This window comes from Monodon monoceros, unplaced genomic scaffold (genome assembly GCF_005190385.1).
Source record: "Monodon monoceros isolate NGI ecotype Baffin Bay Population unplaced genomic scaffold, NGI_Narwhal_1 Super_Scaffold_12, whole genome shotgun sequence".
In the NCBI taxonomy this organism is placed as follows: Eukaryota; Metazoa; Chordata; class Mammalia; order Artiodactyla; family Monodontidae; genus Monodon; species Monodon monoceros.
This window is the reverse complement of record NW_021703768.1, coordinates 87,823,809-87,839,740: the sequence shown is the minus strand read 5'-3', so window position 1 is coordinate 87,839,740 and position 15,932 is coordinate 87,823,809. Positions and strand designations below refer to the sequence as shown.

Genomic DNA, 15,932 nt, shown 5'->3' with positions numbered 1-15,932 from the left:
ATTTATGCTCAATATAAGAAGAAACTTGCTAACATTTAGAGATGTCCAAAGATAGAATAGACTAGCTCACCATCACTGGGAAGTGTTCTCGCTGAGACTGTCTGACTTGAAGATTTTATGACTTTATGGGCATTGTATTTCAGCAGTGACATAGTTTTGTGATGACCCTCCTAAGGGCTCAGAGAAGAATTTCCTCACCAGCTAAAAACAAAGGGGTTTTGTAGGCTTTTCCACTCTGATTTTAGAAAGTTGTGTACATAACAATTCCTGTTTCACACACCTCTGGGTCCTGGGAAAAACTGTTCAGTTGATGGGGAAAGGCACATTAGTTAAAACAAATAAGCAAAACTTTTTTAAGATAAGAATTGAAGCAGACACTGTGATGTGGGCAGTGGTGTGTTTGTGTGCACACATTTTAACTCTTTCAGGATGAAGTGGCCGTGGTTTTGCTGTTTTCATCTGACTTCTTACTTTCTCTACTCCTCAGTCCAGCCCTAGAACACAACCTATGAAAGTGAAAGAAATGGGCAGAAAAGTCATTCAACCAATTTAATAGGGAAAGGGCGAGGGCATCAAAACAGAGATTGGCTAAAACGAGTTTGTGACAAAAGCAGATTTACTGAGGGAAACACCTAACTAGGATCCTCAGTCTTGGTTCCAGGTCTGGCTCAGTGGCTCATTGCTTCATCATTATGCCTTCGGGTTTTATTTTCCTCTAAAGTGGAAGTGTTGTTCTAGGAATTTTCTTTTCAACTTTTAAATTTTATGATTCTAATTCTCTCAATTTTATCCCTCTAATTGTCCACAGCTGCATAGGAAATTAAGAATGGTCTCAGTTATAACAAAAACAATTCATCTATTTTTTAAATTTCTTACTCATTTATTCAAAAACATTTATTAAATGAAACACTATTTTAGAAATATGAAAACTGATTTTAACAATGAAAGGAAAACAGCAAATCAGTACCTTTAATACTTAAAATGAAAGTGAAGCGCTCCATTGGTAGGGTACTCTGAAACAACGGTAATAGAATTCCTCTGTAAAATGGCATGCTGTTATTTAGATTTGGAACAGCAACAATTCAAACCATGCCTCAAATCATATGGCACCAAATAAAAACTTACTATAATAAATCTTTAGCCTGAGCGTTATTAATGGGTTCAACCACTGATTCCAAGCAGGAAGCCTTTCCTCTATGAATAATCCTATCTTTTTCTTCTTCCAACAGATTTCAGAGGGGTGACTACCACATTGACGTCTGTATCAATGACTACCTGGATGTGTTCTGCCCTCACTATGAGGACTCAGTCCCGGAAGATAAGACTGAGCGTTATGTCCTCTACATGGTGAACTTTGATGGCTACAGTGCCTGCGACCATACTTCCAAAGGGTTCAAGAGATGGGAATGTAATCGGCCTCACTCTCCGAATGGACCACTGAAGTTCTCTGAAAAATTCCAGCTCTTCACGCCCTTTTCCCTAGGATTTGAATTCAGACCAGGCCGGGAATATTTCTACATCTGTGAGTATACAGAGATTTATCATGTAGGGCAGCTGCAAGAAGCCAGTCTGATTTTTTAGCCGTGCTTCAGAGAACTGCAGAGTGCTGGACTCTGCATTATAGATGTCTCCTTGTACATGCATACATCAGGATCCCTAGATACATTAGCTGGGAATTGAGAGCACAAATTAGATTAAACACACAGCGCCTCTCCCCCTATGAAATTGCGTGTCAGCCTGTTCAGTGAACCAATGCTGACTTGTATTTCTTTTAAATGAAAATTGCTACCAAAGCTCAGGAAAAGAAAAAGAGATTCCTGAAAAAAGAATTAAAGGAAATAATTCAATTTACATAGCTTGGAGTCATTGGATTTCTCATTCAGGTGTCAGCAATATCCTTTCAATCGTCCACATTTTCAGTTGGAGAAAGCCAAAACTCCTGCAAATGTCAGCAAGCTGATAGATACTTTCTTTGCACCAAGGAGAAAAGACAATTATTAAGAGCAGCTGTGTCTTTAAACAGGCAAGCGCGTGAAGAAGTATCTTGGTTTTTTCTCCTTCTTACACACCGTCACTTCTTCAGGCATCATACTGGTCATGTATCCTAGGTAAATGCTTCTCAAACTTCACTGTGCACAGGTCAGCTGGGGATCTTGTTATAATGCAGATTCTGATTCAGGGGGCCTGGGGTGGGGCCCGAGATGTGGTATTTGGAAAGCTCCCCGGTGATGCCACTGCTGCTGGTCTATGGACCACACTTGAGTTAGCAGGGTTATAGGAAATACCTAATTTAGGCAGCTTGCTGTGTATCTGGACTTGCCTTTAACTAGTATCAGATAGTTAAGCTATCTTGCCTTTCCTACGTGTTTTGACTGTCAGCTGAAGTAGTTAAATGTTAAAAGTACTTTGTTCAAAAGTACATTTACTAAAAAAAAAAAAAAAAAAAAAAGTACATTTACTGACCAGCTTATCATGGCTCAGAAATTTGGGGGGTGCAGAATGAAAAGACACTCCCTGTCCTCAAGGAGTGACTGTCTAGTGGGGAGCAGACATTTAACTAGGCAGTGAAAGTGGAAACAGACAGTTGCTGAATGCCGCTGAGTGCAGGGAGCCTGAGTGCAGGGAGCCGTGGGAACGTAGGGGACGTTGGACCTCACCTGCTTGGAAGAATCCGGAAGCGCAGAGCCTCCCAGGGTGCTGGGCTGCTTCCTCGTTGCCTCCCAGGCAAACGAGATAAAGAGCGTTCCTGGTTTTCTGATTCATTTCTTCAATCCCAGTGTCCTCCCCCACCTCTCCTCACCCACATGTTTTAAGTCTACAAGGATTTCTAGCTCCTCTTCTTCTCCAGAAAACAGAGTTTTCTAATAAGCCGGATTTCCCCATCATAAGGGCACTCTCACTTATATTGGAATTGAATTTAAAAAGGAAGTTGAACAGCACCCGTTTTATTATTTCAGTACATATTTCAGTCGTTAGTCATGAAAAAACATGTAAAAGTCTTGATAGTATCTCACGTTCGATCCATAAAATAAGAAAAGGAATATTGAGTCCCGTGGATGGGGGGGAAACACTAGCATACAGTGAATTCACATGTTCTCAGGCAGCAGGCTCTTGCCTTTTGCTGATTTTTACTTTGTCAAAGAATCTCATTCAGCAGAGGAGAAAAAGGAAAAAGGAAGACTTCAGCTGTGAGACAGAGACTCATTAATTGCCTAAGTCTAAAATATCATACTGATGTAAGAGGAAATTATTGCCAGTTTCAAAATTTTCACATGGTTTCTCAGATTAAAAAACAGCAGCAAAAGCAAAACGCAAAAATGAATAGAGGGCACTAAGATGGGAAACATACTCACCAGCTAACTAGTTGATTGCATGATTATTAGAAATTATAGAATCCATTGAGGTTCATAAGCAAGATGTTATTATTCAAATACACCCATAGTGCTTATGACTGGTTTTTCCTCATTTGTGGTTAAATTCAATATTTCACTAAAAATCATTATGTGTCTTCTGTAACATTCATTTAACGGAGTCATTTAACTGTCAAGGGCTCCTGTCAAAGTAATTGTTCAAAATGCTTCAAAATACCAAGAGCTTTTTGCTGTTCAGCTGAGTTTAACCTGAATTACTTCTTTTAATGAAAAGTAAAATAGCACAAAATTAGCAGCAAAAAGATGTTCATTTACAAGAAGCGCAGCGGCCTGGTCATCGGTTAAATTGAATTTTCAATCATGTTTTAGAACCATAAGAGCATCCTTCCCTGTCTTTTTAGTAGGGAAAGGGTTTCCTCTCTTCCTTTCACTGCTGAGAGTGGACACCTTACAGACATTTCAGATACTGTGGTCATAATTAAACTAAAGGATTCTTAGGGGAGAATTGGCCCTCAGTTGAATTTTCCTCTTTCCTAATGTGCGTGGAATGAACAAGATGATTGGGAAATGGCTCTTTTCACACTCATTACATTACATGGAGCCCTACTGCTGATCTCAGGAGCCAGCCTGACTGCCCACTTGTCAGTTTTATAAAATGTCCTTCCTAGGCCAGGGGTATATTTCAGCTCCTCAAGGCCTTAAGATCTCTTCCAAGTTTTCCAAGAGAAAAATGAAAGCTATAGCCTTTTGACGGTCCTGCTTCAAGGTGCCGGAGGAAGGCTTAAGCTCAGGGGTGACTGCAGAGGACCGAAAGTCAGATACAAGCTTGAACTGGGGGGGAAGGGAAGAGGAAAAGTTCATAACAGGAAGTCCACCTCATCACTTAGACTCAGGACACAAATCGGAGTGTTCTTATCAAGTTCTGCTTTGTCTTCAACGAGCTTTATTTCCTTCTTAATTTCTCCAAGTTATACAAAATTAAGAAAATACAGTAGTTGGAAATATCTCATGAAGTCTCCTGTTTACGTTAAAAATAAAATACCGTTCACGATTCTAGATCCTTTATTTGTCTCAAGAACGACTCTATGCCATGTCTTCCTTTCCTTGGGAACAGGCAGTGTGCTAAGTTGTTGGAATCGCCGATTATCGGTCAGGCAGACTGAGCCCGTCCTCTCAATCTGACAGATACTGTTTCTAATCTACAGGAGTTATTTTGGTAAGAGACTGGCATACTAAAATAACTAGAGAAGGTCGGTGGTTTTTCTACCAGTGATAGATTTGCAGAACTTCCCGTCAATAGATTATGGCAATAGTCACTTATATAGACTTCCTAAGGCAAAGAGTTATTTTAGAAACTTCAAAAATGCTCATTTTAGAAATGATTCTCATAAACATTAACCTAATGAGGACATGTGTGAAAGAAGTTTTGTGTCGTAATTTTTAAATCAGAAGAGGCAAAGGGGAATAAAAAAGGGTGCCATAAGTTATCTTTGTAAGTTAGTACAACTGCTGATTTTGAATGTCCTCTTCTGTAAAGTAAGGAAAACTGAGTCCTGGGCCCTTCTCTTGACCTAACGAGGTATATGATTTTGGATAAATCATCTAATCTCTCTGGGTTTCTATTTCCACATCTGTAAAATAATGAGGTTGCAATAGATGATTTCAAACTTTCTTGGAGCTTTAATATATTTTATCATAGGGTCTGTACACTAGGGTAGAGTTAACATCTGTAAAATGGCCCAGCCCAAAGCCTTACTTAGTAGATGTTCAATAAATGCCAGTTAAAGGGATATTTTTAAGGAAAATGGAGAGTGGAGCAGCATATTAGAATTATTGAACTAGTTCTACGTTGGCCACCTGATCCACGCCACCATCATCCATTGTCTTAACTAGCGCGGCAGGCTCCTATCTGTTTCCCCTCCTCATGTCACTGCTCTGTCAAAGCCCTCCAGAGACTTCTTGTCTCACCAAGACAAAATCCAGAGTCTCTAACCTGGCAAACAAGGTCCTCTGAGACAAGTCCTCTTCTCCTCCCCACCCTCAGTCTCTTGGACTTCTCCTCCTACCATCTCTGCCTATTGTCTCTATTCTGGCCACCCTGTCCTCCTTGTTCATCATACCTGCCCAGTGCCCCCTGACATCAAGGCCTTGGTTCTTTATCTTCTCTCTGCCTGAGGTTCTCATTGGCCCAGGTATCCACATCCCTTGCTCTCACTTGCTTTAGCTTGGGCCAAAAAAATGTCTTTATCTGAGAGGCTCTTCTGACCTCCCTATATAAAGATAATATCTGTACCATTCTCTACACTCTTAACTCTGCTTTATTTTCGCTCAAGCAGTTAATCACATTATATATTTATGGTGGTTTGTTCATGGCTATTTCTGCTCTATGCCCTCCATCATATTGTTTGGCATGTAGTAGATGATCAATAAATAAGGCTCACTAGTGTTTATGTGGCACTCACTCTGTTCCAGGCACTGCTCTAAATACCCTACTGTTCTCAAAACAGCACTGTGAGGTACTGATTTTACAGGTGGAGAAACTGAGGCACAGAAAAGTTAGGTAACTTGAAAAAAGTTCACACAAACAAGAAGTATGTAGCTAGTCTGAGAAGAAATTAAGTGAGTAAACAACTAAAAGGAAGTGAAGAGATAAGGTCCTAGGTCTTATATGCTTAAAAAGAAACAATATATTTTGTATTAAAAAAGATTAGAAATTATTAGCACTACTGTTTAGAGAATGTTACTTTATAAACTCTACTGGAACCCCAAATCAGGTAGTGCAAGATACATTTTAAACACATTTTTACATTTTCAGCTCTCCAAAGGACACTCTTCCATCTCAACTGTATCTTCCCAGATGGTTGACCTTTTTAATACAATAACTTCAGAAAAGTTGTACTTTCAAAGAAATTCTTCCTAAATCCACTGAATATTCAGCATCCAGACTAAATTATGATTGCACACTCGATTCAGGAAACGAGTGATTTTTAATGAGAGACCTACAATAAGGAAGATAGATGTCATTTTCTTAAAATGATACTAAAAAGGCAGAGAATTCTTCTAGCGTTTGCCACATCTAAGGTTTAGCTGATTTCCTTCAAAAGAAGATACTTGGAATAAAGATAGTTTATAGTCATAGTGCTCAGATGGAATCCAGGAGTTTCTGGGAGATTATTAGGGAATACTCTTCCTAAGCTTATTGGCAAGTAAACTTGAATACCCATGATGCTTTAGTTTTACTCCTTCATAGTTGACATGGTGATGTAAGTATGGAGCTGGAAAATGTCCATTTCCTTGAAGTTAGAATCCTAAAAAATCTCATCAGTGAAAACTTTCAAGGAGCTGAAGCTTTCTGCTCCAGTCTTTTCGGTATACATATTTTTTTTAATTAGAAAATCACGAGGACAGTTTATGTTTCTGTGGGCATCATTCTTCAGTGCATACTTGAATGTATGTGGTTAACTGCTAATTCTCTGCTTTGTGTACTTTAATTAAAATTTACAGTCTTAAACTGTGAAGTAATTTTAATATCTACTACACAGTTTTTTAAAACTGACAAAATAAGAAACCTAATTCTGAAGAGATATCTTATTGAAATGATCAAGATCAGCTTCAGAAACCATTTGATTGTATAAGATGGTTACTGAGCATCCTTTAAGAAGTGTAAGAATATTCAGTAAATCCAGAGAATACTACTGTAAAGAAAGTGCTTCACTTGCCAACGGGATATGTTCCAAAAGCTCATTTACAGGTGAGTTGTTTGGAACTTAGAGTGCAGTTTCTCACACAAGTGTTTCTAAAATCAGGCAAGCGCTCTATAATGTGGAAAATCTGCTTAACCATAATGTTGATTTAAAACCGTATATTTTGGGCTTCCCTGGTGGCGCAGTGGTTGAGAATCTGCCTGCTAATGCAGGGGACACGGGTTCAAGCCCTGGTCTGGGAAGATCCCACATGCTGCAGAGCAACTAGGCCCGTGGGCCACAACTACTGAGCCTGTGCATCTGGAGCCTGTGCTCCACAACGAGAGAGGCCGCGATAGTGAGAGGCTCGCGCACCTCGATGAAGAGTGGCCCCCGCTTGCCACAACTAGAGAAAGCCCTCGCACAGAAATGAAGACCCAACACAGCCAAAAATAAATAAGTAAATAAATAAAAAGCCAAGCATTGGAAGCCCTTTTTAAAAAAATAAAACGGTATATTTTAAGTGAAAAAAATAGTAGAAAACAGCACATAGAAGAATTGTTCAGTATTTGTTGAATGAATAAATACTGTAATAGTAAACCAAATAGAAAAAGCAATTAAAATTTTTCTTAGATGATACTGTTTGAGACAAGCAGATAAATTAGAAGCATTAGGTTTTGCTGCACCCACTGCAGCAGTTCCCTAGTTTCTTAGTAACATTTTTTGATCATATGCTGGGGATTATATCAAAGGAGAGTGGGATACATTGCATCAAAGGAGAGAGTGGATCATGGTTAAAAAAAAAAAAAAAAAGGCACAGACTCTGGTGAAAGCACCTTTGGGTTCAAATCCCTCATCTATACTCTTAATAGCTATGTGACTTTGGGTAACTTAACCTCACCAAGCCTCACTTTCTTCATCTGTAAAATGGGTATATAATAATAGTTTATTATCACAATCTTTCTTATTTCCAAGGCTTAATTAAAGAAATATTTTTAAAGGACCAATTGACTACCAAAAAGATAACTTCAATAATCGACATCCCCAAAATTTTGCACCCTTTGAAGTTACGGCAACTTGAATAGCCCTGATTGATATTTTAGTTTAGTAAAAGAGATCCTAATAAATGCCTCATAAAAATTCACGTTTTGGGCTTCCCTGGTGGCACAGTGGTTGACAGTCCGCCTGGTGATGCAGGGGACACGGGTCCATGCCCCGGTCCGGGAAGATCCCACACGCCGCGGAGCGGCTGGGCCCGTGAGCCATGGCCGCTGAGCCTGCGCGTCCGGAGCCTGTGCTCCGCAACGGGAGAGGCCTGCGTACCGCAAAAAAAAAAAAAAAAAAAAATTCACGTTTTAAGCCCATGCCCTATACTGTGAAGGAATATTATGCCAGTTTTACATATGCCTAAGGAAGTCTTCATCCCCCTTTAGATGTCTGGTTTTTCAGCAGCTTACTTTAGTAATCTACATTAAGAATTATTTTGGTCTTGACAGTTCACATGAATCTGCCTTTTTTCTTAGCTGTTCTTATTGAAATAGAAGAGTGTCAAAACAGCATATTTATCAAAGCAGGAGGTAATCTTTTTCATCTTTCATAGTCTTTTACTCTTGCAGGGGAGGTGACCTGTAAGTACAATATACTTTATTAAAATGAACAACTCAATATTTGCTTCAACGTGTGTGTGCATTTTGCTTTTATTATCGAAAAATGTTTTTGATTACTGGAGTCTTATTTTAGCATTAAAGGTTCTAGCGCATACTTCAGCTGAGATTCAAGGGGCTTATAACTGAAATTTCCAGGACTGTGGTCAAATACTAATTCACCTCCTGCATTTTTTTGGTATGTAGAGTCAGAGCATGGTACTGAGTGATGCATATTTATATTAACAGAGAAGGGAGTTGAAGGGCAGTGTTAGGAAATTGACAAATTTTAATATTTTCTAAAGTGGAAAAGAATGAATATGTCACAGACATCAAATAGTAATTGCTCAGATACAGAGTATATCTTAATTGCCAAAATTTAGGGTTTTTCTTAAGTTTTAAAAAATTTTTAACAAACAATGAAACAGTTTTTCTCTACTTAGACACTAGATGTTTGTCTGGGATTATATCAGATTTCTGTCTGAAAATAGTCATTCTATTCCCTTCATATACTTCCAGTGACCTTCAATATACTTTGGTGAACCTGCAAGAATGCACCTTTTTATTTAAAGAATGAGTTTAGAGAATTGTGTCTGTTTCAAGTTGTCCATTGCCATCTTTTAGGAAAGCTTGAATGGATTTTAAGGGCTCTTAAATGAAGGTTAAATAAAGACATAAAAGAGGATATTTAGAGACTTCAGGATATTTTTCTGTGTTAACTGTAGGTTTTTCTTATGAAAACGGTTGTTTATTGCCAGGTACCCTGTTAACCTTCTGAACGGGAAGGCCGGGCGTCAGCTCAGAGATGGCTAGAGCACAGACGCTTCACCTGGTGTGTTTCACAGTCTGAGTGAAATCAAAGGTGGAGGAGGCATACCGCAAAAAAAAAAAAAAAAAAAAAAAAAAAGGGGGAGGAGGAAATAAAAAAAAAAAAAAAAAAAAAAAAAAAAAGAGGTGGATGAGGCAATTAATAGGAACAAAGGATATTTTAAAACACTTTATTATTTTAAAAATTTTGGGCAGTATCATTTGATCAAGTAGGGAGAATTTTAAAAAGAAATGCATGCCCTATTAAATGACTAAAGGATGAGATACTGTTAAAAACAATCAGAGAAATGAATGCAGGGTTTGTGAAAAAGGAAACTGGGGCAAACATCACTGCTTAATAGATTTTGACTTTGGGGCTATCCTTAAAGTTTGCAAAGGGAGCCTTAAAACCTACTGAATAATTGGGGCTTGCTGGCAATTCATGGTATCAGCCATAAGAAACAGAAGACTCATAAGAATTCTTCCCTTTGCTCGAATTTTTCAAAGGCTGCGACACTCAGATAAGAAGTTCAAAAACAAAATAATTTCTTTGTTCCTTTTAAGAGTTTAAAATGCTACATTACAAGATTGAGGGAACATGTAGAGTTCTGACCTCCTTAGGGGGAGGAAGGAATTATGTCACCTTTTGCTTCCTTTTACCCCACTGAGACTAAATGCTGATGTGGAAACAAGTGAAAGGACTGTTCTTTTTTAATCCCTAAATGTCAGAAGTGGCCGCATCCCTGAGAGAAAAAATGCACCTGATTAATTGTATAATTTCACAGGGAAGCAGTAATTCTCAGCCTTATAAACAAGTAATGTACTAATTTGGTTTCAGAGTTAACTGAAAGCCGTTTAATGAGCTGCTGTATCATGTGTATGTGTAGTGTTACATAGAGCAGATGCCAGGAGAAATGGAAATAACATGCCAGTGACACTTGGAATAACAGTGTTTATACTCCATTGGCTTTGGGTTGTCAGCGTGGGATTCTGTTTCCCTTAGTAACTTATTAAGGCAACTGAACTCCAGTGTGATGATGTCTAAGTGTCATTTTTTGTAAATTAACACAAGCATGCACTCATGAAATGCATAGTCAGTCTTCAGAAAAAAATAGTATTTCCTCATATAGATGACCAAAATATTATCCATGAAGCATGCACACAGAGTGAAAGGTGACTCTGTCAACATTGTGCATGCTGGAAGAACAGTATTTGGGCCTTTTGTGAGAAGAAATACTGTTTCTACAGATTTTCCCACTCATCTATTCGTGCTCTATTTTAACAGAACGGTCGTGTAACTCAGTTTGAAAGTTGTCAGACAGCCTCACAGCAGGCTTATATTATCTACAGAGTTCTTTATGAGGAAATATAAATCACCACAAATGAGACTTTTCACAGCCAGAGATATGTAGAAATTTGTGTCAGTGCTTTGCTGGCTTGCTAAAAAATATCTCTAGGCTCCAAAGCTCTCTCACAACTCATCCCCGCTCCCTACCCTTTTGGGAAGCAATTCTCAAAGCTTGAGATTTATGGTCCAGAGGGCTGATAGTGGCTATAAAGTTTTCTATTTTCTCTTTTCTTTAATATTAATGCAGAGAACGAGACGTTATCATTCATTATTTTAGTTCATGAGTATCCTGTGGGCTTGAAATATGGTTTCTGGGGATATGGCTTACCTCTGTTTAACGGGGGAAATATGTGGACTTTGGCAACAGGCTTCTTTTCCATCAAATATTTTTAGGCAGGTTGTAGAAAGTCCACGTTAGGAACAGAACTTTAATAGATGGGCTATATCCAGGTTTAGTTTTAAAATTTAAAGCTTTACAAAATATTAATTCATTCTGAGCCCCAAAAGTAAAATATCATGAATTGGAGAATAGCCAGCCAGTCTGTTATTGTTAGAAATTGGAATTACAATATCTTTTTCATTTTACTATTTTCAGAGATGTGCAATATTTCCAACTAGTTTCATCTACATTCATGTTAGGTAAGTTTTAGTTTATAGTTAGCACTCCCATTTACAGCCAGATCTTTAAAAACAATGTCTCTGAGTCATTAAGAAACAATATATATTGTTTTTAATTTGAACCTGCCCAAATTTTAGTAGCTCCAATATCTGGATTCTAATGTAAACTGTCTTCTTCAGATTTTTTTTTTTTAATATAAATTTATTTATTTATTTGTGGCTGCCTTGGGTCTTCGTTGCTGCGCGCAGGCTTTCTCTAGTTACGGCGAGCAGGGGCCACTCTTCGCTGTAGTACACAGGCTTCTCATGGAGGTGGCCTCTTCTGTTGCGGAGCATGGGCTCTAGGCGTGCAGGCTTCAGTAGTTGTGGCTCATGGGCTCTAGAGCGCAGGCTCAGCAGTTGTGGCCACGGGCTTAGTTGCTCCGCGGCATGTGGGATCCTCCCGGACCAGGGCTCAAACCCATGTCCCCTGCGTTGGCAGGCGGATTCCTAACCACTGCACCACCAGCGAAGCCTTTTTTTTTTTTTTTGCCGTACGCGGGCCTCTCACTGTTGCGGCCTCTCCCATTGTGGAGCACAGGCTCCGGATGCACAGGCTCAGCTGCCATGGCTCACGGGCCCAGCCGCTCTGCAGCATGTGGGATCTTCCCGGACCGGGGCACAAACCCGTGTCCCCTGCATCGGCAGGTGGACTCTCAACCACTGCTCCACCAGGGAAGCCCCAGACTTATTTTTAACAAAAGTTTCTCAAAGTCAATTTTCTCCCTAAGTACATTATCACAGGCTCTGACTAAAATCTGAATTGATGAAGTTTCCCTGTATGTTTTGCTTTAACCATTTCAGTGGATCCTCAACCTTGAATTCAGAACTTCTTGCTCTATTGTAGGCCTCATTTTTAAGGAATAAATCTAAACAAGGAGAGTAAAAATAGACGTCAAATATATGACAGGTGATTTTTGTTTTTTGTTTTTTACTTTTAATAGATTGCTTAAAGGTCTTGCTATATACACCAGGGTCAGGGGCAGTTCAGTTCGGTCAATTTTGAGACCCCATAATGAATATTGTAATGATTTAAATAAAGGTCAGTTCAGAGTTTTGGGGGGGGGGGTTTTCCATAAAAAAAAGAAGATTGTGTCGAGAGGAAGACAGTAGAGATGTGAAGTGCTGATTTGACAGGCAAGGTGGAATTCAGGTCTCAGGGCTTAAGATACTGTCCTAACTTTAGTGACCCACCTGCATAGGGGAGTAAAAAAGCATCCTTTTGCTAAAGGCTTACTCACATATTGCCTGAAAACTGCTCCCCTAACAATAATGCTCCCTGTGATCATCATAATGATGTGATTTAGCATTTATTGCAAGTTTACTATGTGCCAGGCACTGTATCAAACACTCTACTTGTTTTAACTCATTGAATTCTCATGTGTGAGGTGGGTACTGTTATTATCCCCATTGTGTAGATGAGGAAACTGAGGCTGAGAGCGGTTAAGTAACTTGCCCGAGATCATGTAGTTTGCAGTGGAGTCAGGATGTGAACCCATGCAGTTTGACTCCAAGTCTAAACTTGTTATTCACATACATCATAATAAATATTTTTTATAATAAATATTTTAAAAGAAGTTAAAAGGAGAGAGATTTGAAGCACCCTTGGCAAGTGATTAGGTAAGTCCTACCTACACCCTGGAACTCAAGGCAGACCCAGCTCTAAAAATGGCTAATGCGATGGATGTATAGAGGGATGTTTCATGTCAACCTATACCTGAGACTCACATACTAGGATGTTTATGGATTTTTAAAGCAAAGTAGAGCACTACTGAATGGTTTGTGGGGTCAGAACATGATGACATAATAAAATGTGTCACTCACTCTCTCTGCTTCAGTTGGAATGAAGACATTTAATGATTAGCGAGAGTATTGAAAGTCTATGTCTCTTTGGTACCCTGAGTCATTTTTCAGAGGTTTAAATTTGATGAACAGAATCAGTAGCACACTGTAGGCACTGGTGGATATTACGCAAAGCCTGGTGACTGTCTCAACGTCGCAGCTTGTTAACATGACAACGCTGGGGATTGCCTGTTGCCTTTGCACATCCTTAAGCGGCACAGCAGCTGCAATTACTGTTTCTATTATTATTAGTTGTACTTGCTGTTGCTGTCGTTGTTATTTAAAATCCACGAGTTTTTCACAGACTTGGTTATTACACATTTTTTTAAATTCAAGAAAAAGGAGTAGAGATTCTATGAGAAGAAGAGCCACTTTGAGAACTTACAGCATTTGAAATCTTTAGAATGAGGTTCAAGAATCGTAGCAGCCGTGTGCAGAACCCAGATATTTTTTTTAACTTTTTATTTTGTATTGGAGTATAGTTGATTAACATTGTTGCGTTAGTTTCAGGTGTACAGCAAAGTGATTCAGTTATATACATGTATCTATTGTTTTTCAAATTCTTTTCCCAATTAGGTTGTTATAGAATATTGAGCAGCATTCCCTGTGCTATACAGTAGGTCATTGGTTATCCATTTTAAATATAGCAGTGAGTCTGGGATTGACAAGCACCCAGATTTCACACAGAAGGGGTCCTGGCTCTGATTCATGAGGGTGGTTGTCAGAGCTGGGGAGACTCCGGGCAGTCCTCCAGAGAACAGGCTTCACACAGCGCATGGGGTTCCTTTCTAACCTGCCTCCCTCTCCGGATAAGGAAATCAGAACAGCAAGGACTGTGAGATCAATGACAAGACACGTCTGACTGGAATGGAAGGTATTCAGAAAATAAAACTGGATAGATTGAGCCAGACTGTTGAGGGCCATTACATCTGGTCTGAAGAATTAGGAACTTATCCAGCAGGCAATAGGGAGTAGTATGTTTCTGAAAGGGAAACTCATTTGGGCCTTATAACTACATTGAAATAATTAGTTTAGGGCTAGATGCAGGCTGGCTATCTAATAAAAGCTAGCAGGTAGTGAACACTTATCCATCCCACCTATTTACATATGTTGTCTCATCCATACCTTATTTCAACTATGTGTTACACACTATTATTGTTCCCATTTTACAAGTGAGGGAGCCAAAGCACAGACTGGTCGAATAACTTGTCTAAAATCACACTGTCCATGTGTGGCGATGGCCAGAGTTGAGCATCCCAACTTCAGCGTTCATGCTCTTAGCTCTTTTCCCTGAACGGCAAGTAATGTTTGGAAGCTTATTCCATAAATACTACCGGTACTTATGAAAAAATTATTCTCATCTCAGAGATATAAATACCCTTTACTTGAATTTCTATTGTTTCTATATTGTCTTCAGCTTCGTTGCCATTGCTGCAGAGTTTTAGGGTGTTTTTTTTGCATAGGTTTTTATGATGTTTCTGTTAAGTGAAATTGCTAAATCAATAACATTTGCTGGATTATTAATCAAATAGCTGAATTTCTGGCCTTTTGATATGATGTGTTAGTTTACTAAAGTCCATTTTAGAAGATTTATTGAAAGAAAAGTTATTTCCTAAAATATTTATATTAAATATGCTATACAAATCCATTTGTTAAACTTTACTTGGGTTGTCAGTACTTGTACATCATTAAATTTGTAGAAAATCTACAGTGGCTATAGAAGGATATACTTCAGTATTATGTATTATTTTCTCATTAGTCAACCCTTCAGTTCTCACTGAGCTGTGTTTACCCATCAGGGCAATGTAGCAGACACCATAGGGCAACAATAGAAAGTACTCAATGTAATTTTTTTCCTCCAGGAGCTCATAGTCCAATATGAGAAAAATGTATCCATGAAAATGATAGCAAAAAAGGGAGTAAATCACAACATAGACACTGTCCGTAAAAAAAAAAGAAGATTGCGTCAAAAGGAAGACGCTAAAGATGTGAAGTGCTGATTTGACAGGCAAGGTGGAATTCAGGTCTCAGGGCTTAAGATACTGTCCTAACTTTAGTGACCCACCTGCATAGGGGGGGTAAAAATGCAGATTCTTGGAACCCTCTTCCAGAAAGTCTGACTCATTCAATTTTATTAGGTTGCAGTAGGGAATTTCATTTTTAACAAGCCCTCGAGAAATTTCCCCTGAAGGTGATTTCGTGCCACACTTTGGGAACATTGGCTTAAAGTGGGAGTAGATGGGTCTGAATTCAAGACATAGAAGAAGTGGGTATTGGAGGATTTGAGTGAATGGAACAGCAGCATCAGTGTTGAGAAAAGGCAGAGTCTTTGTTATATGAATGTTTGTTTAAACCGGGGAATGCTGGTCAGAGAGAGACCATGCTAGTCCTAGTCTACGATAAAGACTAAGATAAACTAAGATTCTGGGAGTCAGCTCACTCACCAGGGTCATAACAAATTCTTCCTCTGCCTCACAAAGCAAACTGTCTCATTTGCTTCATCTGTAAATAAGATACAATTTCACCAGGCTGCTGCAAAGAAGAACTAGGTAACCCTTTGGAGGGTTTTGTATTTCTTATA

At 39.0% G+C, this 15,932-nt stretch overlaps 1 protein-coding gene across 2 annotated transcripts in view; it reads left to right on the top strand.

The window, feature by feature from the left end:
- Positions 1 to 15,932, top strand: part of EFNA5 (ephrin A5) — a 276,148-nt gene that overhangs the window by 229,244 nt on the left and 30,972 nt on the right. For both annotated transcript variants that reach the window (XM_029216536.1, XM_029216537.1), the window contains exon 2: positions 1,230 to 1,522. In XM_029216536.1, coding sequence (XP_029072369.1) covers positions 1,230 to 1,522 — 293 coding nt within the window. The remainder of the gene's footprint in view (positions 1 to 1,229; positions 1,523 to 15,932) is intronic.